Here is a 26993-nt window from a genome sequence, read left to right as displayed (position 1 = left end):
CATATTTGGGCATTTTTACACTTTAGGCCCTAAAGTTCCACATTTATTCAATTTAGTCCTTTAACCAAAAAAATACAAATTACACAAAATTTAACAAAGCCCATGCTTAGCCGAATTCTCTATAGGTCCCTAGCAGCCCATAATTTTCATTTATTTCACAACTCAACCCCTCAATTTACACCTTTTGCAATTTAATCCCTAATATGCATTTTTACTCAAAATCACTTTACAAAACATGTATATCAAGCACCAAGATTTCATAATTCATCATCAAACATCATAGAACACATGAATTCATCAATGGCATTTCACAAAATCATCAACAATTTCAGAAATTAGGGTACGGGCTAGCTAGTACTCAAAGCAACGATCACAAAAACGTAGAAATCATCAAAATCGAGCTAAAACACATACCAAATCAAGTTTGCAAGTGCCAAAAGCTTAAAACCTAATTTAGCTTCTTTTCTTCTTTGTATTTTCGGCTAGATGATTATGATAATGCATAATTTTTATTTTGGTTTTATTTAATATACCTTAATAACCAATTTACAAATTTAACCTTGTTATTAATCCATTTAATCACCTTAATAATTGCCCATTTATGTCCATTCCCACTATCCATGGTCTAATATCAACATAATGACCTTTCATTTAATAAGCCATGACGATTAAGCACTTTTAACAAGTGGAATGCAACTTTTGCATTTTACGCGATTAAGTCATTTTTCTCAAATTGAGCTATTAAATGATAAAATTAACTCACGAAATTTTCACACATACATATTCACATGCTGTTAAAACCAAAAATAATATTAAAATAATTTTCTAACCTCGAATTTGTGGTCTCAAAACCACTATTCCGGTTTAACTAAAATCGGGTTGTTACACAAATGATGAGTATAGAATTTACCTTATTATTTGCCAAGATTTTCACCCTTTTAACTCAACATGGAAACATTAGATAAACATAAAAAGATTTAAATAACTCAAACTTAGAGGAAAAAGACATTAGAAATAAGAAACTTAAGATATTATAAGAATAGTGAATAATAATAATAGTAATAAACATCAACTAGAAAATGATCTTGATCTCAATTCCAAGATGCCTCATATTATGAAAACTAAAGGTTATTTATAGAAATTTAGGAAGAGTTAAATGACGATGAAAATGTCTTGATAGTAATAAATTGCTAGGTCCGTTTCTTTATTATCTTTTAGAATAAATTTTCACATACTATTTGATGACTTTTTTTGTCTAAAATAACGACTCCAATTGGGAAAAGTTAAAAGAATGATTGAAGATCTACATCTTGTACATTAACTGTAGAAATTTAGCTCTAAACTCCATGTTTATTAAAAGATAAAATCCAAGCAAGAAAATATGTCAGAATTGTCCATCAATGTAAAACTTGTAACTTTTTCTTTACTTTTGGGTTTCTTCCCGATTCATTTTGGTATTGATGCTTTAATATTTGGATAGAGATTCAAATTATTTTTCTAAAGATATAAAGTACACCCAAAACGAAATCCTAGAACCCAAAATATGATCAAAACACTTAGAAGTGTTCAAGTTGGAAGTTCTAAATGTGTCCAAATTACAAATTTTAAATCTTTGAGTATTTGACTACCACACATAATCTTGGATCAATTTTAGGTTTAATGCATTTAATCCCATGGTTCCATATACTAACATCTTCTTCACAAACTTGTATTACCTGTAAATATCACACGAAATATTTTATTGAAATTAAATGCACAAAAATGCTGAAAATACTTATAAAAACACTAAAAACACTATTTACAATACAAACATAAAATATCAATTGAACTAAACTGAATCTAAAACATATAAAAATATGCATGAAACTAAGCAAAAGTAAGCAATAATCATATGATGAGGACTCATCAACACTCTTAGGTACTAAGTCTTTCCTAGCTAGTATTTTTTTTCTAAACATGCACTTTCACATAACTACACTTCTAGTTAGTAACCGAGCTACCATGAATAAGTCTCCAATAGTAAAAAAAAAATTATAATGTAGAAGATCAAACAATTCTACAACAAAATATCATACACTTATTTACTGAGGCTCTAATACCAATTGTTGGGAACACCGAATAATAACCTACAATGAATTTATCTGAAAAAAACTATTGAATATTAAACTATGATAGAAAAACCAATAGATACAAACAAATAAAAGAGAAAACACACCAAATTTATGAGGTTTAGCAAATTACCTACAACTTCAAGCACCAATATTGGATAATAACTCTAGTATCACAAAAAATTTACAAACTAATGAAATTCCTAATTAAAATGATTTACCAAACTATATACATAAGTATACTTATGAGGAAGGAGAACTTATTTTAGGATGTCCTTAATCTAAGACCTTAATATATGTTGGATGAGAGACAATATGATTAAATGCCCTTTTCCATGTGAGATAACATGCCAAAACCAAACATGGAAGACACATCAACATTTAATGGCACATTTTGTGTCATGTGAGACTTTTATAACCCTTTTAACATTCAATAATCATAAATTGATTAAAATGTTATGATTTGATACCATTTACAATAAATTATAGTTTAGTGACCAAAACGTAATTTAAATCATACATAAAAAATAATTTTTGTAGTTTACTCTAAATCTAAACATACACTATATTTTTAATATTTATATTATAATATAATATAAAACATTTATTTATCATATAATATAAATTAAAAATATATTTTAAACTCGAGAATAGATTAAACTAAGCTTATGCTTTGAATATTAAAATTTAAACTTGATTCATATTTTAAACAAGAATATTTTTTTATTGAAATCTAATGTTTTTATCCAAACTATTTTAATTTTAAAATTTTAGACAAAAACTTGGGCTCAATAGGTAGTCCAGCTCTAAAACAAGGATATAAAAGACCCACAACCTCCCGCCAATCCTATCAGTTTTTCACAACCCATGACCCAACCAACCAACCGTCATTAACAACCACTGAATTACAAACAAAGCAAAGAAACATCCTCCTTATCCACTCATTTCATTTCTCCCTCAATGTTTTCACGTGGCATCATCTCCAACTTCCGAACCCCAACCCTCCCTTTTCCGACATGCAAATACTCTGTCTCCGACAAGGACCTCGAGTCTCGAGGCTTCTTCCTCCGCCGCACCATCTCCGACCTCAACCTCGACCACCTCAACTCTGTCTTCGTAGCCGTGGGATTCCCTAGGCGTGACACGGAAAAGATCAAGCTGGCACTTGAACACACCCAATCCATACTCTGGGTGGAGCACAAGAAGTCCCAGAAACCAGTGGCCTTTGCTAGAGCTACCGGGGACGGAGTTTTCAATGCTATAATATGGGACGTGGTGGTGGACCCTTCATTCCAAGGTATCGGGCTCGGCAAAGCTGTAATGGAACGGTTGGTTGAGGAACTGTTGGAGAAAGGTATTTGTAACATTGCATTGTACTCGGAGCCTAGGGTGTTGGGGTTTTATAGGCCTCTTGGCTTCGTAGCTGATCCTGACGGAATTAGAGGCATGGTCTACTCTAGAAAGCAAAAAAAGAAAAAATAACGTCTCTTTTAGTTCCTTTTTCCAGTTTAACGTTCAATAAGTTAAATATTTGTCCTTTCTTCCAAAACAGATTAAAGCTTACAAATTTATAAAATTCAATCATATCTTCTATTTTATTTTCAGCATTCAGTCACGGTTGATCCACCTTTTCTACCAACTTCTTCATTAGCTTTCAAGTTGCTGCAAATTATTACTAATATGCAGTTGAATTTTTAGTTTTTCAAGTTGAATTGTGTAGGGATAAACATGCAGAAAAATATCAATATAATAGTTATGAGACAATTGCCCCCGATCTCAATATTTAAACAATAGTACGGTTCATTAAGAAGCTATTATTTTTTAATATAGGAGAGTTCATACATTCTCAAACTAGATATCTATAAAGACTCGGAATTCAACCCATCTAGTACTGCAATTACTGCAACATGAAACGTTTGACCAACGAAATGGCAACTTCTTTTACCACTTTTGGCACCTGAGAAACATAGAACATGGGTTACAATTTTGCTCGACTTTGTTTCAGTTAAAATTATAAAGGAACTGAACAGGAATAATACAGAGAGAATTAAGGACACTGAAACGTTGACGCCCTACAAGGTTCGTTTTTCTAAGTTTTGCGTTTCAATTTGGCATAGCAAAACATCATTTGTGGATGCTTCGTTCGCGTTTACTGGTAAACAGTTGTATTGCCTCCACCATGAGATTGAGGGCTATTTCTAAATCCAAATTGTAGAAACATTGATTTGATGGAAAAGGGTGCCATTGAAGTCATTCTTTTACCCAAAAGGGTAAAGGCACAGCAATAAGCACACTTGACAAACCATACAACATTTCAATTCAAAAGGCACAAGACAATGCAAATTCATGCCTAAATACAAGCAATCACAAAATTCCTAAAAGCAACAAAACATTACACCAAGAACACTTCATAGAAACATTCAAAGTTCAATTACATAGCTTAGTAAGAGAACAAAATTAACAAACCCCAAACACCGTACACAAGCCAAATGCTACTATTCGACATATATCAGAGATCCCCTCGAGGCCATTGGTGATAGTATTTGTAACTATTCTTCGAGAAAAAAGCAGGTAGACTTATTGCTTCAACATCATAAGCATTGTTTATGACAGTCCAACAATGTCATGGGTGCATAAAATGCAACGAAATTGAGCTCTTGAATTGTTTTCAAGAGTCTCTTAACTTGTTTCCAGGTAGTAAAACACGGTGAAAAAAAAAAAACCAGCATCCTGTTCAAGTGGTGTTATCTATTCCTCATATCAAATCAACTTTGTTTCCCGGTCCAATCATTACTCAACAAATAATGAAAAAAAAAAACAGAAAGCAGCGAAATCAAAGGAATCGTAGACACCCAGAAGCAAATTAACAAACAAAAAAAAAACGCTATTTCAAAAAAGAGAGCATTAAGGGTATTACCTGTGCATTGAAATATTAAAATCAAGCGACATATTTAGCATGGTGCAAGAAAGCAGCAGAGCAAAGAATTGAAGCAATGAAAGCAAAAATCCCCAACCCAATCATCAGAGAAATCCCAGCGAGCATCAAATCCATCAACGACTGCATGCTTAACCCCATCAAAAACATCTTTCCCTCACTCTTTTTTTCCCCCACTCAGAGATTTTCCAAGATAAAAAAAAAAAAAAGATGAAATTTTAGAACTGGGTGTTTATTTATTTTTCCTTTTAATTTTATTTCCCTAATATTGTAAGCAAATCGTAGAGAGGATGGAATAATCTCTGATCCCTCTTCGGATCTTTGCTTCCATATGATATAAGGTGTAAAGAGAGAAATGGACTTTGAGACAGGAGTAACCCAGACAGAGAAACACATGTACTTTTTGGGATTTGGAAAGGTTTTTCTCAACATCTTTCGATGCCCTCGGCAGTTACATTTTATTTTATTTTATTTTATTTTATTTTTACTTTTTTTACTTTTATTACTGCTGTTATTTTCTCTTGAAGAAATATTAATTGTAAAACCATTTTGGACCATGCTTTTTTTTTCCTTATAGTTTCTTTGATAGCTTAAATTAAAAAAAACAACTCTAATCAATTAATTCTTTATATTAATTTTGCATTTAATTAAATTTTTATAATTAATTAAAATAATCAATTAAATTCCTTTATTAATGATTTTTATTGTTAACCACGTTGATTATTAAAATAAATTGACATGTCAATTAAATGGTAACATATGATGACTTTTTATTTTAATTTAATATTTTCCATAAAAATATTTAAAAATAAAAAAATATAAAAATAATAAAAATAAAAGAGAAAATATTAATAATATTAAAATTGGTATAAACTTATTAAAACTATAAAATTATAAAATAATTATAAAATTTTATAAATATTATAAAAATATAAAAATTAACAAAATATAATAAATCATAAAAAATAACATTAATAAAACTTATTAAAATATTTAAAATTAAAAATTCTTAAAAATAATAAAATTGTAAAACAAATTATTAAAAATATTAAAATTGCTAAAACTTATAAAATTATTAAAAATCATAAAACTTGAACTGGATCGATTAGCTTAAATTGACAAGGGTACTGATATGGGAAAAGCTATTAGACCAATTGACTTGGGAACCAAGCGGTTGAACCGATTTTTTTATATTTTAAATATTTTTATTAAACCAAAATTTCATTATCCAACTATTAGCATATGTCAAAATAAAATATTTGAACCAAGGTTTTCAGAATCAAACTAGTGATTGAATTGATTAGGCCACGGGTTTGCTAGTTCGGCCGACTTGTCCAATTCAATTAAATAAAACATTAAAAATAGAAAATAAAAAAATCGGCTCATCCATTCGGTTCCTAGATCAACTGATCTAATGGCTTTCTTTGGATTAATACACTTGTCGTTTTTGGCTTAATTGGTACAACCGACTAATCTGGTCCATTTAAATTTTTATGATTTTTATAAGTTTATATTAATTTTAATACTTTTTATACTTTTTTCATTTTTTATGATTTTCATAGAATTTTAATATTTTTTATAAAATTTAGAAAAATAATATTAATTTTATATTTTTAAAGTTTTTATAGTTTTTATATTTTATATTTTTGTATAATTTATTAGATTTTTAGTTTTTTATAATACTTTTTATTTTTATAAGTTTTATCTATTTTCATATTTTTAAAAATTTAAAATTGTTTTATTTTTATGATTGCTAATTTTTTTTATGTTTTTACTCATTCTATGGGAAAAATATTAGATTAAACCAAAAGTTATCACATGTCAGTATCTAATCGGTCCATAAATTTATTTTAATGGTCAACGTGGTTAGTGACGGAAGTCATCAACAAAGGGGCTTAATTGATTATTTTAGTTAACGACAAGGGCTTAATTAGGTGCAAATTTAATACAATGGCCTGAATTTATTATTATTATTTTTTTTGTTTTTGCATTTTCTTAACGACTTTTTTTTTATGTATAAGCCTTTTTTTTTCATAAAGTTTAGATGTCCAAAGTATAGTTTTAATATTTTTAAATTATAAGGAGTTTATAAAACTAAACTATTAAACTTGTTGTGTGAATTCAACTTTTTTGGAATAAGCTTCTGAAGATTTTTTTTTTTTTTTGGTCTAGACTTAATAAATCCTTCAAAGGGTTAATATTGTCTTCAAGTCAAGCCAAGATTTTGTTTTTTGCCTCTGTAGGAGCACTTCGGTGGATTGGACCCTAGGTGACACATAATCACCTACTAATAGAAATGATGGTCATTTGCCTATTGGTAGGGTTTGAACCCCTATAGGATATAAGTCACTGAAGGGAGTCATGGAATCACTTTGATATGTGACCATGCGCTATACATGGTCTAGTCTGACGAGGCACTTTCGCTTTGTGAACCCATGCCTTGGCGGCCTTTTTAGGCACTCGAGCTCTCTGCAAAGTTAGAAGACAAAACCCTAGCTTGACCCAAGGACAATATCAATCCATTGACAGGTTCATCAGCTCTAGACAAACAAAACTTTGCAGACTTCTTTGGAAGGAGTCAACCCCTCTCAACAAAAATACACTTTTTTTTTTTGTTGAAGGGAGGCTTACTCTTTCCAAAGAAGTCTTCAAAGTATTGTTCGTTTAGAGTTGACGGACCCCTCAAAGGGTCTAATTGGTTGAATTTTACCTCTCGATCACCATTTTGCAAATTAGATGATTTAGTCTAGTTTATCTCTAGACCTCACTAGACTAGCTCGAAACAATTGAATTAGTGCTTAGTAAGCTCTCCTCTTGGTCTCACCTACTTAAATATTCACCTAGATGTATCAATTCTATGTTTTGAAGTCTATTCGATTTAGTCCAGTTTTTACAATTTAGTCCATGTACCAAAAACTAACCAAACAACATTTCCATCAACAAACCACCATAAATTTAGTTACTCAACATCATTTTCATGCAAACAACAACCCAACACATACTCAAATTATACATTAAAATAAGCACAATAGTAGATGATGATGATAATAATGGAGGAGAAAATACAAGTAAAGTTCAGATTTTTATATATTGGAAAGAAAATGAAACTGAAATATATTAAAGAATTTGGATGAAAATGAAAATATAAAGCAAATTTTAAGTATCAAAGTGCAAATATTAGAAAAGCTATAGTAAAAACTAACTAAACTACCAATTACACCAACTAAACTTAAAAAAGTTAATGAACTATACCATAAAAATTAAGAAGAAACTAACTACTAAGCTTAAAAGATGAAAGAAAAGGTGGCACCTTTAAAATGTTTAGCCAAAAGGTGCTTGTAACACCCTGAATTTCGGCCTAGAAGTTTGGGCCTTGAGCATGGGAGCGGTTGAAGGCAGCTTATAATATTTTGTTGTGTTTGAAAATTTTGTTAATGAAGGGTTGTTTTAGTGGTTAAGCGTGCTGAGAAGTGTTGGAGAAGTCTTGGGTTCAAACCTAGACTCTAGCAAAAATTTTGGTTTAAGGTGAATCAAACCCTGGGTGTAGTAGGTAGGCCTTAAGAATATTGTTGGAGAAATTGTGCCACAAAAAGCCTTGTGGTCTAGCGGCAAAGTAGCGCCACATAAGAGGCAAGAGGGTGGCGTCAGAGAGTTGGTAAGGAGGTCCAGAGTTCGAAACTCATGGCAAGCAAAGAGCATTTATTTTGCTAACAGGGGGCGGCAAGAGTTGGTGTTGACTTTAAACTCTGATGATAGAGGGATCCCACATCTGGAAACTAACATAAGAGTGGATGTGAAGCTGGCTTTAAATAGAGAGAACCATGAGGAGAGTAAAGGTACCTTTCTTGGCTGATCCCTTTCGCTTTATGGCGTGCTCGTTTGGGTTGGGCGTCAGCTAAGAGTGCTCGGAGCGCAGATTAACTCCAGTATCCTATCAGGTGTGTATTTTCTCGTCAATCTAGCTGTAGGATGGCTACTTCGAGCCCCGATGGGCCGAAAGGGGTCATGTGGGCCCAATGGGCCTACGGGCCCAATGGGCCTACGGGCCCAATTGGATAAGTTGTTTGATTGTGTAGTAAATATTGGACTAGGCTAGGTGAATCTCATATCTGTGGCTAGATTTGGGCTAAAAGGGCCACACGAGAGTGTGGGCCCATTTGGGCCGAGAATAGGCTTTAGGCACATTCGCATTGTTATCCCTGTTTAGAATACTTTAGTTTACCAAATTACTAAAATGCCCTCAATTTGTAAAATTACTAAAATACCCCTGGTTTGTAAAATTACCAAAATAACCCTGGTTTGTAAAATTACCAAAATACCCCTGGTTTGTAAAATTACCAAAATACCCCTGATTTGTGAAATTACTGAAATATCCTCAACTTGTAAAATTACCAAAATACCCTTGGTTTACAAAATTACCAAAAATACCCATGGTTTTAAAATTACCAAAACACCCCTGATTTGTGAAATTACCAAAATACCCTCAGTTTACAAAATTATTGAAATACCCTCGATTTGTAAAATTACTGAAATACCCTCGACTTGTAAAAATTACCAAAGTACCCCTAATTTATAGAATTACCATTTTACCCTCAATTTACAAAATTATTGAAATACCCTTGTAGGGTAGAATTACCGAAATACCCTGTAGGGTAGAATTACTGAAATACCCCTGTAGGGTAGAATTACCGAAATACCCTTGTAGGGCAACATTACTGAAATACCCCTGTATGGTAGAATTATTGGGGTAAAATTACCATTTTACCCTTAGGGTGTTAAATGATTATTTTGCCCTTGTGGGCAAGTGACAGACTTGGACTGTGTGGTTGACGGATTTGATTGTGAATACATGTTGGCGATAGAATGACTTGATTGTGATTGTTTGATTCAAATATGGGCATGACATTCTGCATACATGACATGTTGCATGGGTTGGGTTTTATAAAAATGGAGGAAGTGCTAAAAGGGCTTTGCCCCAGTTTACCGAAAAGGGCTTTGCCCCAGTTTACCGAAAAGGGCTTTGCCCTAGTTTATCAAAAAGGGCTTTGCCCCAGTTATTAAAAGAGGCTAGGCCTCCAGTTATATGATAAAGCAGCTATGCTGCCAGTGGAGAGTTTGGTTGGGTGGGTTGAGTTATTCCCCACATGGAGAGTTTGGTTGGTTCGGGTAGAGAGTAGCGGATAGTGGGTTGAGTAATCTCCCCAAATGGGCTTGCATACATTCATTGGTATTTCATGTGATAGTAAAATGGGCCTATGAGCCATATCGTTTCTGAAAAAGGCTTGACCCAAATGATATGATTTATGAAAAGGCTTGACCAATGAATCGTTAAACGAAAGGCTTCGGCCCAGTATATGTCGAGACTGAATAGGGCTTTGGCCCGAATTGTACTGATACCGTGTTATTCATTGTTTGTTTGTTATTGGGATTACACACTGAGTTTTCATAAACTCACCCCGTTTATTAACCTTTCAGGTAATTTCTAGCCTTAGACGGATCGGAGCTGCGAGGGGCTCGGAGATGCCACATTACTGTTTCTGTTTCTTTTAATTGCAATTAGATTTCGTTTTGGGTTTTTTTATGTAATAAGGTCGTTGGTGGGTTTTAAGTTTTAATTTGGATTGTGATTTCTTATACTCAACTGCTAGTCTAGGAAAACTCGAGATTTCAAAACGGCGTGATTTTTCTAAGGAATACGAGCTTCCAACAACAAAGTTTTCAAAATGCTTCCGCGAGTTTAAATGAGGTAATATACCAAAGGCAAAAAAAATTGGTAAACGTTTTGATGGGAACTGTGGTTTAATAAATTTAGATTCAGTTATGGATTTTCACCGAAAAGATCAAATTTGAAAAATGGTTTGATGTGACGCACCAAATTCGGCCATAATGTCTAGGCCAGGTTTGGGATGTTACAGTGCTTTTATTTGTTGAATACAAATCTAAATTTTAGACAAAAATGCCCCTAAAAGTTGTGTTTTTGCTTGGGCTGATGTTAAACAAAAGGCTACCCCTGCAATTATTTTTCACTTGTCAAGACAGTGGTGCATTCGAGGTTGTAGGGGTTCTTGGTGTTGCAACAGCACTAGTGTTGGGCATAATTTCTTCACTTCAACATCTTTAGGGATATCATGACTTTGGAGGGAGGGTGTCGTAGCACCTCACTCTTAGTGTTGTGACTCTCTCGACAGTAGGCTCCAATTTGATTTCTCATTAAAGTGTTGCTTCTTCAAGGTAAAGGGACTCGATGTCACTACTTCTGTAGCATCAGTGTCGTGACACCCATGCCAAATGATATTTTCCCCGAGGTTGGGCTATTTTTTTCTTCCTACACCAACTCAAACACCGAACTCAATGATGCAAATGTTGAAACTGGAAATACTACAACTAACAACATAGAATAGGTAGTGTCTCCTAGATACAAGTCAGGTTGTAATATAATTTTACAATGGAATATGAAAGTATTACAAGGATCGTGCCAAAGGGAAACCAAATTAAATTAGTAGATAATGTCTTCACGAACAAGTCTAAATAGTACTCAATTCAAATTATATTACGACAAATCATAGATAAAAATATGCTGAAAGAAAATATATAAAACAAGAACATAAAGGAAACAATCGAAAATCGCTTGAATAAGCAAACATAAGATTAACTTATTTCGATGTTCATAATTAACTTCTGATTTAAGGTTTTAGTTAATTAGCTAGTAAATAACTTATTATTGGATCTGGTGCTTTAAGTGTACTATATTTATTGGTAAACTTGTAATTTTTTTGAACAGATTGGTTAATAAAGCAAATACATTGATTACAATTAATATACTTTGGGTTATTGTCCTATGTGGTTTTTGGGCACAAAGAAAAATAGAAGCAAATGTTGCTCAATGGTTGTCTAATGTTTAACTGATACGAAGCAGTATTACGTCGTCGGATCGTAATACAAAAAGACAACTTGTATTAGTAGACGAAACTAAACATGTCGTTAGTCGAATAAAAAATGAGCAAACTGATTGAAAGACTAATATGTTGTCTATTAATTCCAATTGGGGAGATGCCTTGTATTGGGCATCAGAGCAGACAACTCCCAAAAGATAGAGACTTAGATGTGACTGACTGGACTGATAGTACATTATACTAGACCCAAGTAGAATAGATCCTAAATCCATTTATGGATTTATTCACTTGTGACGTTCATAGTGTGACATACCTAAATTTCGAGTGGAGGATAGACTACGTACGCATGACCTGTACATTTTGATGTAAGTAATAGCATGAGTTCAAATAGATAAGAAACCGAAAGTTGGTACGTTGGGTGTATGACTTCTATAGTATGTAGTGTTATTCACAATAGTGGAATTCATAGCTTGAGACATGGGTAATGATATCTGTAATACCCCTAACCCGTATCCGTCACTAGAATAGGGCTACAAGGCATTACTAATCAATTACAACATACAGCATACATTTCTCATACATGAATCCATTATCACATAAACATTAATCATATTGTCCTTTATAAGGCTCTAAGATACCTTAAAACATGCTTGAAAGAGATTCAGGACTAAACCGATAATATTTGAAAATTTTGGAAAACTTAAAAATTTTCATGCATACAGGGATCACATGCCCGTGAGTACAGGCCATGTGCCTCACAAGGCCACCAGACACACCTGTGTCACGGGCCATGTAGAAATAGGGCATACATACTGACTTGCATCACACAGTCGAAGACACGCCCGCGTGTCATGGCTGTGTGAAATCTGGAGGTATACTGACTTTGGTCACATGACCGGCCACACTCCTATGTGTCACACATGGCCAATAGACACGCCCGTGTGTCTAAGCTTTGTAACTCACTGACTTGTTTAACTAAGTTACAGCAGGCACATGGTTGATATACAGGCCCGTGTGCGTAACTGTGTGGGGTGAAATTAGGTTTGGTTTAAGCCACATTTCTCATCCTCCTCAAACATACCTATACCACATCATTTCATACCATTTCAACACATTCAAAGGCAACCAAAGCATGCTATTTCATACACATTTCATGCCATTTATAAACCATTCATTCAACTCCTAAAATCATAACCAAAAACATACCACATCAATATGTCATAACCAACATTTTTCACCTAACTTACTTATGCATATTCTCACCATATTATCAACTAATTCATGCAACAAAACATACCGTTTCATCATCTCAAAATCAATCCACAACATGCCATCTTCCAAGCAATAGTACACCAATTAACATCTAGCTAGTTGAGAAACTCATAACCATCACAAGAACCATATCAAATATGCCAAAACACAAGGCAACTATTATCATATATATCACTTATCAAACTCATAAATCAAGCCAACTTAAATGGCTAAATACACACCAACATTACATCACTTCACAAGCCAATACACATGTCTAATATCATAACTTAAAACTTATCATCAATTTACTAGCTATACATTCCATATACCATATTTACAAAGCATCCAAAAATACCAACAAGTAGTTGATAGTGTGATGACGGTTCCTAATGATCCCCTATATCTGAGCTAGCTTCAATAATCTATAAAACAAGGAAAGAACACACAAAGTAAGCTTTAAAAGCTTAGTAAGCCATATACAAATAAATTACCACATGAATCAATATTATTTCCATCAATAGGCAAACTATGAGTAAGCATATAATTTCACAAACCTTTCTTATTGTTCACATATTCAATATCATAATTGAATTCATCAAACACTTCCCTTTTCAATACTCGTATGAATCTCGTACGTACCTGAATCACTTAACTCATTCACATATTCTTTCTGAACTTGATTTTGCCTATTGAACCTTTCAAAATTGTTAAGGATACTCGAAAATCAAATATAGCTCATACAATGCCATATCCCAGATATGGTCTTACATGTTATCACATATCAATACCAATGTCCCAGACATGGTCTTACACTAAATCATATAACGATGCCAATGTTCTAGACATGGTCTTACACATAATCACAATACAATTCCAATGTCCCATACATGGTCTTACATGTAATTTCATCTTTGTAATCCTAATGTCATGACATTCGTATCCTATACTCTTCCTAAGGTTTGTACGGGACTTTCGGATAACATAACTTCGTTCATATCAATTCAATGACAAATGAACATTTATAAATCAATTGAAAGGTATTTATTTGCATATGAACTTACCTTGTATTTGGAATGAATGGACTGGATCGACTATTCGATAACCTTTGATTTTTCCCTAATCTAAATCCGTTTTCTTTCTTTCTTTATCTATATACATTCAAAATTTACTCACTTATTCATCAAATCATTCAATTCAGTCCACAAACACATATTTGGAAATTTTACACTTTAGCCCCTAAGGTTCCATATTTTTACAATTTAGTCCCTAATTCACAAATATACAAAATTCACACAATTTAATCCAAATACATGCTAGCCGAATTTTCCTAATGTACATATCAGCTCATATTTATCATTTATTCATACATTCAACCCCTCAATTTACACTTTTCACAATTAAATCCCTAACTTGTATTTTCTTCAAAAATCACTTGATAAAACATGAAAATCTATTATTTATCTATCATTTTTCATCATACTATCACAAAAATCATGGATTCATCAATGGAATTAGGGCACGAGCTAGTTAGAACTCAAAGCAACGATCACAAAAACATAGAAATCTTCAAAAACCGAGCTCGAAACATACCTCAATCAAGAACAACAAGGGCCGAACCCTAAAACAACATTTTCTTCTTCTTTTTCTCTTGGTGTTCGGTTATGGATGATGATAATGAAGCTAATTTTTCACTTTGTTTTATTTAATTAACCTTAATAACCAAATTACCATTTTAACATTAATTAAAACCATTTAAAAACATTCGTTTAATGGTAATTTATGTCAAATTCCACTGTCAATGGTCCAATATCAACATAAGGACCTTTGGTTTAATAAACCATAGCAATTAAACACATTTAACATATAGAATGCCACTTTTTCATTTTACGCAATTTAGTCCTTTTTTCTCAAATTAAGCATTCAAATGCTAAAATTATTTCATAAAACTTTCACACATATATAATTACATGCTATAAACACCAAAAATAATATTAAAAATAATTTTCCAACCTCGAATTTGTGGTTTCAAAATCACTATTCCAATTTGGTTAAAACTGGCTGTTACAATATCCTTTATTGGAATTACATGGTTTATGGAAAGTAAACGTCGTAACAAGTTATTCATATTTGTGATAGATGACTTGATCACCATTTTATCGTGATTGACTTTTCATGAAGGAAGATGTAATGGTTACCATAAATAAAAAAATTATATTGGGAGAGTGGATATTATCCCAAAGAGATTAAGGATATCCTATGAGGGTAATACACTTATGACAAGGTCATTGGACAAGTATTGAGTAGTTGTGTTTGTAATGGTATATCGTTAGGGAGAGATCAGTTATGATACTATAGTGGAATGACTTCATGCGAAAAGCCAGAACTTAATTTTAAATCATTTGAACCCTAATTGTATATGTACTATCGTTCCCTCAGTTAGCTCGTTGAAACTATAAATAAATTGCATGTTTGAATCAAAGTGAACATAATGTATAGAAATAGAGAAATGAAAAACATTCAGAAATGATTATAGTTTTCTTCGAAATGAAGAAAATGAATAATTTGGAAATGGATGTAGGTTTCTCAAAATGGAAATGAAAATGAGAAATGATACATTTGCAAATGTACATGGTGTAACACCCCTAACCCATATCTGTTACCAGATTAGGGTTATTGAGTATTATAGTACAATTCAAAACATTCAGAATATTTGATTTCAAATAGAACATTTATTCAATTGAAATTATAATAGTCATGTACACATTCCATTTATATTATACAATACACTTACGGGCCCTAAACCTATCCTATGAGGCCTTAAAAAATAGTTTAGGAACATTCCGAGATCAATTTGAAATAAAACAAAAAATTTTGGAAAAACTTAAAAATTTTGGAGACCCCCACAATCATGTGACATTATAACATCCCATTTTTAGTTAAATTGAACAGTGGTTTCGGGACCATAAATCCTAGCTAAAAAGAAAATTTATTTTAATATTATTACATGGTCTGCATTATGATAGGAATTTTATATGAAAATTCTGATAAGAAAATTTTACCAATTAAGTGTTTAATTATGGAAAGGACCAAATTGCATAAAATGAAAAGGTTGAGTAGTAGATATAAGTACCAAATAGCTATGGAATTCAAAACTTGAGGCCCTTATATGGTAATTAGACCATTAAAGAAAAGTTAATACATATTTTTGACGAATTATACATGGAAAATTAGAAAAAGGCAAGGACTAAATTGGAAAATAGAAAAATTAAAAGATGATAATTAAATTAAATAGAAAATATCATCTTATTTTCATCATCTTCTCAAAAATTCTTATGGAAACCTTAAGAAAGTGAAAACAAGCTTTCTTGGCTTAATTGGGTAAGTATTCTTGTCCCGTTTTTAGTAATTTTTATATTTTTGAGATCAGAATAGCGTAATCTATCTATTTTGAGGATTAATTTGAAAAGTTACCAAAGTATAGAAGTTTTGCCATGGATGAATATGCTGAAATTTTGAAATTTATGGTAGATAATGAAAGGTTGTTGATAGATAAACAACTTTTACAAAGTGAATTTTGATGAAATTATGATTTAGGGACTAAATTGTAAAGATGTAAAAGTTATGGAAACATTTTGAATTTTGGGAAATACATCTGCTATAAATGTTATATGAAAATTTTGGTTAGGCTTGGAATAAGGATTAAATTGCATGAATTTTATTTTTCGAGCCTAGGGACAAAATCGTCATTTATAAAAAGTATAGGGGCCAAAATAGTAATTTTGCCTAGGATGTGAATTGAATTAAACTGAGTATGAAACGAATTAAATTAATGTTAAATTCATTTATATAGATCCAAAAAACTTAAATACGAAGTTAGATCGAGGAAAAGAAAAAGTGCCGGATTAGTAGATTGTGTATACGAACTAGTATCGAGGTAAGTTCGTGTAATTAAATTGTGTACAATTATATGCTTGAATTAAATGTTGTATATGTGAATTGTATAATTGTCATGGATGTAAAATTGATTTAATATTCGATAATGCCCGATAAATGTCAAATCCCATTTAAATAAATGAAAGTCGATGGATATAGGATTTCTTGTATTGGTTGTAGTCCAGCATATGTTGTAGACACACCACAGTTCTTATGAGTGTCCCGTTATAAGCCCTATAGAGCTTCTCGTATAAGGTTCTTGCGAGCTTCCCAGTAATAGATCTTCGGAGCATCCCGATAGATTGTGATTCTACATTTGTTGTGTAACACCCTATATCCGTAACCCACGCCAGAGTGGAATACGAGGCATTACCTAGCTCGATCTCATGCACACAAACGTTCACAAGTCACCCAGACTCGGTCCAATTTAAAACTTTTTCAATTTCTACTTAAACCTTTTGTTATGGGCCTACGAGCCTCTAATCGACCATTGGGAACTATTCGGGATCAACCCGGGCCCTTAAACCATCTATAGAAAATTTGACTTTGAAACAAGGCACACGCCCGTGTAGAAGGACAACACGCCCGTATGGCCATTACAACAAGGGCGTGTTGGTGGCCCTTGTGGCTCACACAGCCTAGGTAATATAAGGACACGCTCGTGTCCTCCACCTGTGTGGAATTAATTCTTAATGCACACCTACAGGGGTTTTCACACGGCCTAGCACACGTCCGTGTCCCTGGCCTATGTGCTTCACACTGCCATGACACGCCCATATCCTAGCCCGTATGTAAAAACATGGACATTCAGTTTCTAACGTCAACATCCCCAACATGCCACACGGCCAAGGCACATGTCCATGTGCTAGGCCATGTCCATCACACGGCTGAGACACACGGCCGTGTCTATGCTCATGTGTTTACTATCATGCAAACTGACTTGAAATTTTTACGTGCAAGGGACACACGGCTAGACCACACGCCCATGGGGCAGACCGTGTGTCACACACTGTCTAGACACACGCCCTTGTGTCTACCCGTATGGACGATATAAGGCTATTTACCAAGCCTATTTGCCACCCTTACTTACACAATCTACATAGTAGTAACCACAATCAAGGCTTAATGCAAAATGAAGGGTTCCCAACCCAAGCAACCAAATCAGCCACAATAAACAACATTCTATTTGTACATTTTACTCATCTATGAAAATAACATCTTTGCATATAAAACAGAATGAATATTAGCCATCATTCAAGGCTTAATACAAAATGAAGGGTTCCCAACCCAAGCCAACACATTTGGCCAGTTTTCAATGACACAAAAATAGCAAAAGTCTAAGCCCTATACATGCCATATTCAAAAATATAAATCAACCCATACCGAAAGCTTCGATTGATAGTGTGATCAATATCTATGACTTCCATTGATCTTTGAGCTAGATAGGCGACACTATAAGAAAATGGAAAAGGAGAGGGAGTAAGCATAAAGCTTAGTAAGTTGCACATAAATAAATATACAACATATATTTACCATTCATATATAGGTATCATAATACACAAGTGGCATAAGCAAAACTTACTCATTAATATTCATTAGACCAGATATAGCATATATTGAGCTCACATTTCATACATACCATATAGGTACCTGTACAACTCACAACATGGTTATACTTTCCTAGTTAACTTTAAATCATACTTTCACTGTTGAACCATTTGGAACATTATCGGATACTCATTTAGCCTCCAATATGGGGTCAGACATTGACGCCATGTCCCAGAAATGGTCTTACAAAAGTTCTAGATATATGTGACGATGCCATATCCCAGACATGGTCTTACATTGACATATCTTGTAGTCGATGCATGTCCCAGACATGTCTTATACTAGCTTACGTCTCGAGGCCAATGCATGTCCCAGACATGTCTTACACTAGCACTCGTCTCAATGCTGATGTCATGTCCTAGATATGGTCTTACACTGGCTCTCATAATGTGGCCGATGCATGTCCCAGACATGTCTTACACCAGCTCACAATAACACATGTGTTATGGCATGAATATCCGATTTATTTCTTGAGGTTCATTCGGGAATTCTATTATCTCTATTCTCATCATATTACCTCATTTCCAAAATCAAGCAATTCATGCTATAATAATTCAAATACAATTCAACACATACATAAGCAATGTAGTTGTATTATTTACATACAACTTACCTCAGATTACAAAATGTGGCGACTAGTTGATTTAGTCGATTTGCTTGGCTTTCCCCGGGTCTAGGTTCAGATTCGGTATTTCTTGATCTATAATAGCAAAATGCACTTATTTAGTCACTAAATAAAATTAAACAATCGAAAATTCATATCTTTGGTAAAATGACCATTTTGCTCCTAGACTTTGACAAAATGACCATTTTACCCTTAGGCTCAAAAATCGATATTTATCAAATTTCTTCATATCATAGTCCTAGCCAAACCCTTTTTACTATTATAGCAACTCCAAATTCCTACTATTTCACATACTTAACATCTATTTTACAACTCATGTAAAATAGTCCTTTTAGGTGTTTTCATGCTAACACATTTTACAAAAGTTGTTCATAACACACCCAAGACCTATTTTCTTCCATAAAAACTCAGCAAACATTACAAATCCTTTCATGGAAAAACCCTATACTCTTGATCATTTTGCAAAATAGTACCCTCATTTGAAAGCTCATCCTTTAAAGGTCTCAAAAATGCAAAAATCATCAACAAAAAGTATGTAAATCACTTACTTGTAAGAGGAATAAGTTACTGAAATTTTTGAAACTCAAGACCCCCAAAAATGGCTGAAAAATCGATGGAGAAGAAATGAGAAATAGGATGATATCATATTTCTTTGATTTTATTTTTATTTTAGTCAAATTAGCCACAAAACCCACCAAACTTGGACTTTTTGACCAAATTACCTCCTATGGCAGACCATGCACTATATTAGGGTTTAATTTCCTTTTAAGGACCCCTAATTTAGGTTCTCTAGCTATTTGGCACTTTTAGCTATCAAAATGGGACTTTTGCATTTTATGCGATTTAGTCCTTTCTCTCAATTAAGCTCACGAACGTCAAAATTAACTCACCAAATTTTCCATGCATTCATATAATCATGATATAACATCAAAATAATTATAAAATAATTTATTTGACTTTGGATTTGTGGTCTCGAGATCGCTATTCTGACAAGGCCCTAAATCGGGCTGTTACATGTTGTGGACACACCTTAGCTCTTATGGGCATCCCGATTAAAGGTTCTTTATGAACTATCCATTAAATTGGCTATTTGTGAGCTTCCCAATAGTGCTCACTTGAATTTCCCGATATTAGCTATCCAAAGCTTCCCGATATGGTTCTTTGTGAACTTTTTGATAAGGTTCTTTGTGAACTTCCCGATTATGGCTATTATAATATTCCCATTATATAGCCCAGATAAGCTTTCCGATAGACTCTTTATGAGCTTCCTGAAATGGCTCTGTGTGAGCTTCCCGTTACAAGGCTCAAGAGTCTGCTTCCCAATTATGTGCCCTAATTGGGTACCCTTGGAAATGAATTGACGAATTATAGTAGTGTACACTAAAGTGTATTATATGAGCGTATCCATCGATATTTCAAATAAATTCAACAGGTAAAGTTCTGACATGGCTAAATTGAACTTGAAATGATTTGCGATTAAAGTGTATATGTAATATGAAATAATGATATGGAAAGAATATGTACATCAAAAGACATTAAATAATAAGCTTATCCATGTTCTTGGTATTATGTGAATTACTTACCAAATTGAATAATATGATTGGTGAAGTTGTGTTTTAGGCTATAAACCAAATTTCTTGGATGCATTATTGTATGCTTATCCTAAATGTAAATATATGGTAAGTTAAATTCCTGTTATACGAACTTACCAAGCTTAAATGCTTACTAGGTTTTCTTTTCTCTGCTTTATAGTACTCAGAAGCTCATAAAGGTTGGAGATCGGTAAGAGTATCATCACATTATCCTCCAGCTTATTTTGGTATAAATAGTAAACTTATTTTGACATAATGGCATGTATAAGCTAATTTTTACCAATGATGATATGTAAATGGATGTTTGTAATCTAGCCATTAGAATGGCTAGTAATGGTATATTTTGGTATGATAATATAAAGTTATATCATGTTTAATACATACATGTATAAGCTATGGTTAGATTGAATTAGGGTAAAATATATATATATTCTTGAAAGGAGGTAAGTTTGACTATATAAATGTATGTAATGTTATACTATACATATTAATCATGTTTGCTTAGTTTCATGCTTGAAATTGGTTGGTATACATGTACAAGTATTATTGTAGGTTATTGGCAAATTTTGGGTGAGAAATAAGGCTAGAAAATAGCCTTAGTTTGTCCATATGGGTAGACACATGGGCGTGTGTCTTGACCGTATGTGACACATGGCCTGCCACATGGGCATGTGTTTTAGTCGTGTGTCCTCTGTATCCTAAAATTGAGAAACAAAATGCTCAGATTTAGGCACATGGGCGGAGACATGGGCGTGTATCTCAGCCGTGTGAGATACACACCCTAGAACATGGGTGTGTGTCTTGATCGTGTGAAACCTGTACCTAATTTGTGAAAATTAAATTGACCACATGGCCTGGCACACAGGCGTGTGGCAAGACGTGTGGCACAAGTTAGAGAGTTACACGTGTTACAACCCATTTTCATTGAAATCAGAACAGTGGTTTCGGGACCACAAATCTGACCCGAAAAGAAATTTTTTTTTTTATATTTTTGCATGGTTTGCATTATGTTAGGAATGTCATATTAAAATTGTGATGAGAAAATTTTATCAATTAGGTACTTAATTATGGAAAGGACTGAATTGCATAAAATGAAAAAGTTGGATTCTAGTAGTTAGAAGGATCAATTAGCTATGGAATTCAAAACTTGAAGTCCTTATATGATAATTAGATCATTAATCAAAAGTTAGTAGATATTTTTGATGATTCGTTCATGGAAAAGTTAGAAAAGGTTAAGGACTAAATTGGAAAGTGATAAAATTAAAGATGATAGTTAAATTAAATTGAAATATCATCTTATTTTATATCATCTTCCCCAAAATTTGCATGGAAACCCTAGGAGAGAGAGAAGAAACTAATCAAACTTAATTGAGTAAGTTTTCTTGTCCCGTTTTTAGTATTAAAGCCGGGATAGTTTACTCTATCTATTTGAGGAATTAATTTGAAAAGTTGTCAAAGTATGAAAATTATGCCATGGATGAATATGTTGAAAATTTAAAATTTATGGTGGAAAATGAAAGGTTGTTGATTGATAAACATCTTTTACAAGGTGATTTTTCATGAAAACATGATTTAGGGAATAATTTGTAATGTTGTGAAAATTTAAGAAAAATTCTGAAATTTATGGAACACATGTGCTGTAAATTGTATATTGAAATTTCGGTTAGGTTTGGAAGAGGGAGTAAATTGCATGAATTTCATTTTCTGAGCCTAGGGAAGAAATTGGAATTTGTAGAAAGTTTAGGGGCAAAATGGTAATTTTTCCTAGGATGTAAATTGAGTCCAATTGAATATGAAATGTGATAAATTGATGATTAAATTCATTTATATAGATCCAGATAACTCAAATTCAAAGTTAAATCGAGGAAAGGAGAAAGTTTCGGATTAGTAGATCTATTTACACAAATAAGTGTCGAGGTAAGTTCGTGTAACTTAATTGAGCATGTAAATATGTTGAATTGAATGTTGTATTTGTATTCAATATGATTTATATTTATGTGAATTAATTGGATGTTATAATATAAGAATTGAATACATGCTTGATATTGTTTGAAAAGGGTTAAGTTCCGTTTGAATATTGGATTCCAATGGACAAATGTGATTTTCCCTATTGAATGAAGTCCTGCATTTGCTACTGACGAGATTTAGCTCGGATGAGTAATCCTATTGATATCATTACAAAAAGGATTTGACCTGGACTGGAAATCCTAATATAAGCCCTCTTGAGCATATGTTATAGATAGGATTTAGCCCGGATGGGTAATCCTGATTAAGATCTTATGAGCATATATTGGAAACATGATTTAGCTTGAACAAATTATCTTGTTATATGATATGTGGCTCGAGAGTGTGCTTTCTAATTAAGTGCCTTAACGGGTACTCCTGAATATGAAATGATGGGTTATTGAATTGTAGACCTTGAGTGTACTATTTGAGCATCCATCTAAATTCAATGATTCAACGAATAAAATACTTGACATGATATGAGAATTATGAGATGAAATGAATAGTGTCTTGAAAGAATATAGCATGATGAGCTCATCTATGTTTACTTAATGTATATGAGAATTTTGTGACTAACATGTTTGATTGAATGCATGTGTTTAGGCAATTTTTCCAAGTTGATGGAAACATGTTATTATACGCTTAATTTTAATAAATGAGATTGGTAAGTTTAATTCCAGTTATACGAACTTACTAAGCATAATATGCTTACTAGTTTTACTTTTCTCTGTTTTATAGTGCTCGGAAGCTCGCGAAGGTTGGTGAACGGTTGGAGCATCATCACACTATCCATAAGCTTATTTTGGTATAAATAGTAAACTTATTTTGGTATAATGGCATGTATAGGTTAACCTGTCCATAGATAGCTTGAATATGTTATTTGTAATTTAGCCATTGGAATGGCTAGTAATGGTTTGTTTTGGTACTTATAAAGCATTATGTTATGATAAATACATATATGTTAAGTATGGATGATCAAGTGATGTTTAATGTTTAGGTTAAACTAAGGTAAGATTATAAACATAATTATATATATGCAATGATATATCATATTAGATGTTAGATTTTGCTTAAAATCAATGCTTGAATTGGTTCGTATTTGGATGTAAGTTTTGGTGCAGGATATTGGTAAAATTTTGGGTGAGAAATGAAGCTAGAAATGGCTTATTTCGTCTACACGGGTAGACAGACGGGCGTGTGGTTAGGCCGTGTGTCCCCTGTATCTTAAATTTGAGAAATAGGATGCTTAGAATTGAGCACACGGGTAGAGACATAGGCGTGTGTCTTAGCCGTGTGTGCTACACGGCCTGAAACTCAGGCATGTGTCTTGGTCGTGTGAAACCTACACCTAATTTTTGAAAATTAAATTGATCACACGGCTAACTTACACGGGCGTGTGAACCCTGTATATGAGAAAAATTTTAAAATTTTGCAAAAATATTCTCTGAGATCCTGGTTTAGTCCCGACTTGTTTCTAAAGCTTAAATTGGGCCTCGAGGGTCCATTCAAGGGACGGTATGATTATTTTGGTTATGAATAATAAATGACATAAAATGTTTGTAATTGTTCTGTAAGTTTCGGTAATGCTCCGTAACTCTATTCTGGTGACAGATACGGGTTAACGGTGTTACATTTATTGGTTTCAGAGCAACGGTTTAGCTGATTCACGGACTAACGTAGCAAGTACGAGTTTAACTATACATGTCATTATATAATTTGTGATAGTGTGATATCTCCTGACCATTTTAAATGTGTTTTTCATAAAGTAATGTCATCCAACCAAGCTAGAGTTGAATCTAAGGAAGTTGCGAGTAATACTCCAGCTTCAGTTCAAAGAGTTGCATCTAGTAGTAGAAGGCCCGAATTTGAGGGCTGAGTTGAAGAGGCAAAAGAAGCCTTCTTTCGAATGATGAATGAGTGGTTTACAGAATTCATAAGAACAAATCCTGCTGTACAACGACCTCCCCCTCCTGCCCCTCAACCGGTTGCTGAGATGCCACAAGGCGCTGAACCTATTAGAACTGGTAAGCCTCCAGTAGATAAAATCCTTAAATATGGGGCAGAAGAATTTAGGGCTACTACCGAAGATGATTCAAAAATGGCTGGGTTTTGGTTAGAAAATACCATTAGAGTTTTAGATGAATTATCATGTACACCAGCTGAATGTTTGAAATGTGTTGTATCATTGTTAAAAGATTCAGCTTATCAGTGGTGGAATACTCTAATTTCTGTTGTATCGAGAGAAAATGTTACATGAGAGTTTTTCTAAATAGAATTCAGAAAGAAGTACATTAGTCAGAGATTTCTAGATTAGAAAAAGAAAGAATTTTTAGAGCTTAAATAGGGAAGTATGGCAGTATTTGAATATGAACGAGAATTTGTTAGATTGAGCAAATATGCTAGAGAATGGGTTCTGACTGAGCCTGATATATGTAAACGTTTCGAATAGGGTTTAAATGAAGATATCAAGTTGTTGATTGGAATTCTAGAATTAAGGGAATTTGTGGTATTGGTTGATCGAGCACACAAAGCTGGGGAATTAAGTAAGGAAATGAAGAAAGTAGGGAAAGAAGCTCAGATTTCTAGTAAGAGATTTATGGGCAAGTCACAATTATCTATTTTAAAGAAATCAAAGTAGTACCATAATCATTTTACTGCATCTGTGGGGTATTCTGGAATAGAATGGTTTTCAACACTCTAATCCGAGATCTCTGTCTCCATCCATTACAACTGTAGGGAGTGTTGGAAGTCCTAAACCAAATGCAACCATTGCAAAAAATTACATTTCGGTGAATGTCGTATAAGAAGTGGAGCTTGTTTTAGATGTGGTTCTCTTGACCACTATCTCAAAGGCTGCCCAGAAAAGCCTGTAAAAGATACTGTTTAGACCTTTAGGCCGAGCAATCCTGTCTCAAGAGGCAGACCACCCCAACACTTCGGCAATGTTAGTGGTAGCTGAGGTGTGACAAAAGATTCAACAGACAAATCTAAAGCCAGAGCATCGACAAGGACATATGCTATATGTGCAAGAGAGGATTCTTTGCACCTGATGTTATTACTAGTACATTTTCTCTTCTTGACAATGATATTATTGCTTTGATTGATCCTGGTTCGACACATTCATACATATGCATGAATTTAGTGTCTGTTAAAAATTTATCTATTGAATTCACTGAATTTATGGTTAATGTTTTAAACCCCTGGGCTAGTATGTTATGGTTGATAAGGTTTGTAAAAATTGTCAGTTGATGGTAAAGGGTTACTGTTTCTTGGCTGATTTGTTGCTACTTCCGTTTGATGAATTTGATGTAATTTTGGGAATGGATTGGCTAACTCAACATGATGCAGTAGTGAATTGTAAATAGAAATACATTGTGTTTAAATGTCAGAATGGTGAATTACTTCATGTTGAATCTGATAAACTGAATGAGCTATCTAATGTGATTTTTGCTATATCAGCACAAAAATATATCAGAAAAGGGTACGATGCTTACCTTGCCTATGTGTTAGACACTAAAGTATCTGAGTCGAAGATTCAGTCAGTACAGGTTGTTTGTAAATTTCCTGATGTATTTCCAGAAGAATTACTCAGATTACTGCCTGTCAAAGAAGTAGAATTTTCTATAGATCCTATTCTAGGAATAACTCTTATATCTATAGCACCTTATCAAATGGCTTCAATAGAATTAAAAGAATTGAAAGCACAGTTGCAAGAATTGACAGATAAGGGCTTTTCTCGACCTAGTCATTCACCTTGGGGTCAATCAGTTTTGTTTGTAAACAAGAAAGATGGATCGTTGAGGCTGTGTATTGATTACAAACAGCTCAACAAGGTTACAATTAAGAACAAGTATTCATTTCCTCAAATTGGTGACCTGTTTGATCAGTTGAAAAGTGCCATTATAATTTCTAAAATAGATATATGTTCTGGATACTATCAGCTACGTGTAAAAGATTCTGATGTTCCAAAGACAACTTTTAGAACCAGGTATGGACATTATGAATTTCTTGTGATGCGATTCGAGTTATCAAATGCACATG

At 33.3% G+C, this 26993-nt stretch overlaps 2 protein-coding genes across 2 annotated transcripts; one reads left to right on the top strand and one right to left on the bottom strand.

Annotated features, from left to right (window-relative positions):
* Positions 1–2942: 2942 nt before the first annotated feature.
* Positions 2943–3706, top strand: LOC108463383 (serotonin N-acetyltransferase 2, chloroplastic). The gene has a single exon (XM_017763331.2). The coding sequence runs from the start codon at positions 3069–3071 to the stop codon at positions 3588–3590; it is 522 nt and encodes a 173-aa protein (XP_017618820.1). The 5' UTR covers positions 2943–3068; the 3' UTR covers positions 3591–3706.
* Positions 3707–3890: 184 nt separating this feature from the next.
* LOC108463394 (uncharacterized) lies at positions 3891–5490 on the bottom strand. Its single transcript, XM_053023838.1, has 2 exons — positions 5026–5490; positions 3891–4065 (listed from the first exon to the last, which is right to left on the bottom strand). The coding sequence occupies exon 1, from the start codon at positions 5191–5193 to the stop codon at positions 5047–5049; it is 147 nt and encodes a 48-aa protein (XP_052879798.1). The 5' UTR covers positions 5194–5490; the 3' UTR covers positions 3891–4065; positions 5026–5046.
* Between the last annotated feature and the right edge of the window lie 21503 nt (positions 5491–26993).

Source organism: Gossypium arboreum, chromosome 13 (genome assembly GCF_025698485.1).
Source record: "Gossypium arboreum isolate Shixiya-1 chromosome 13, ASM2569848v2, whole genome shotgun sequence".
Taxonomy (NCBI): Eukaryota; Viridiplantae; Streptophyta; class Magnoliopsida; order Malvales; family Malvaceae; genus Gossypium; species Gossypium arboreum.
This window is presented reverse-complemented; position numbering and strand designations above follow the sequence as displayed.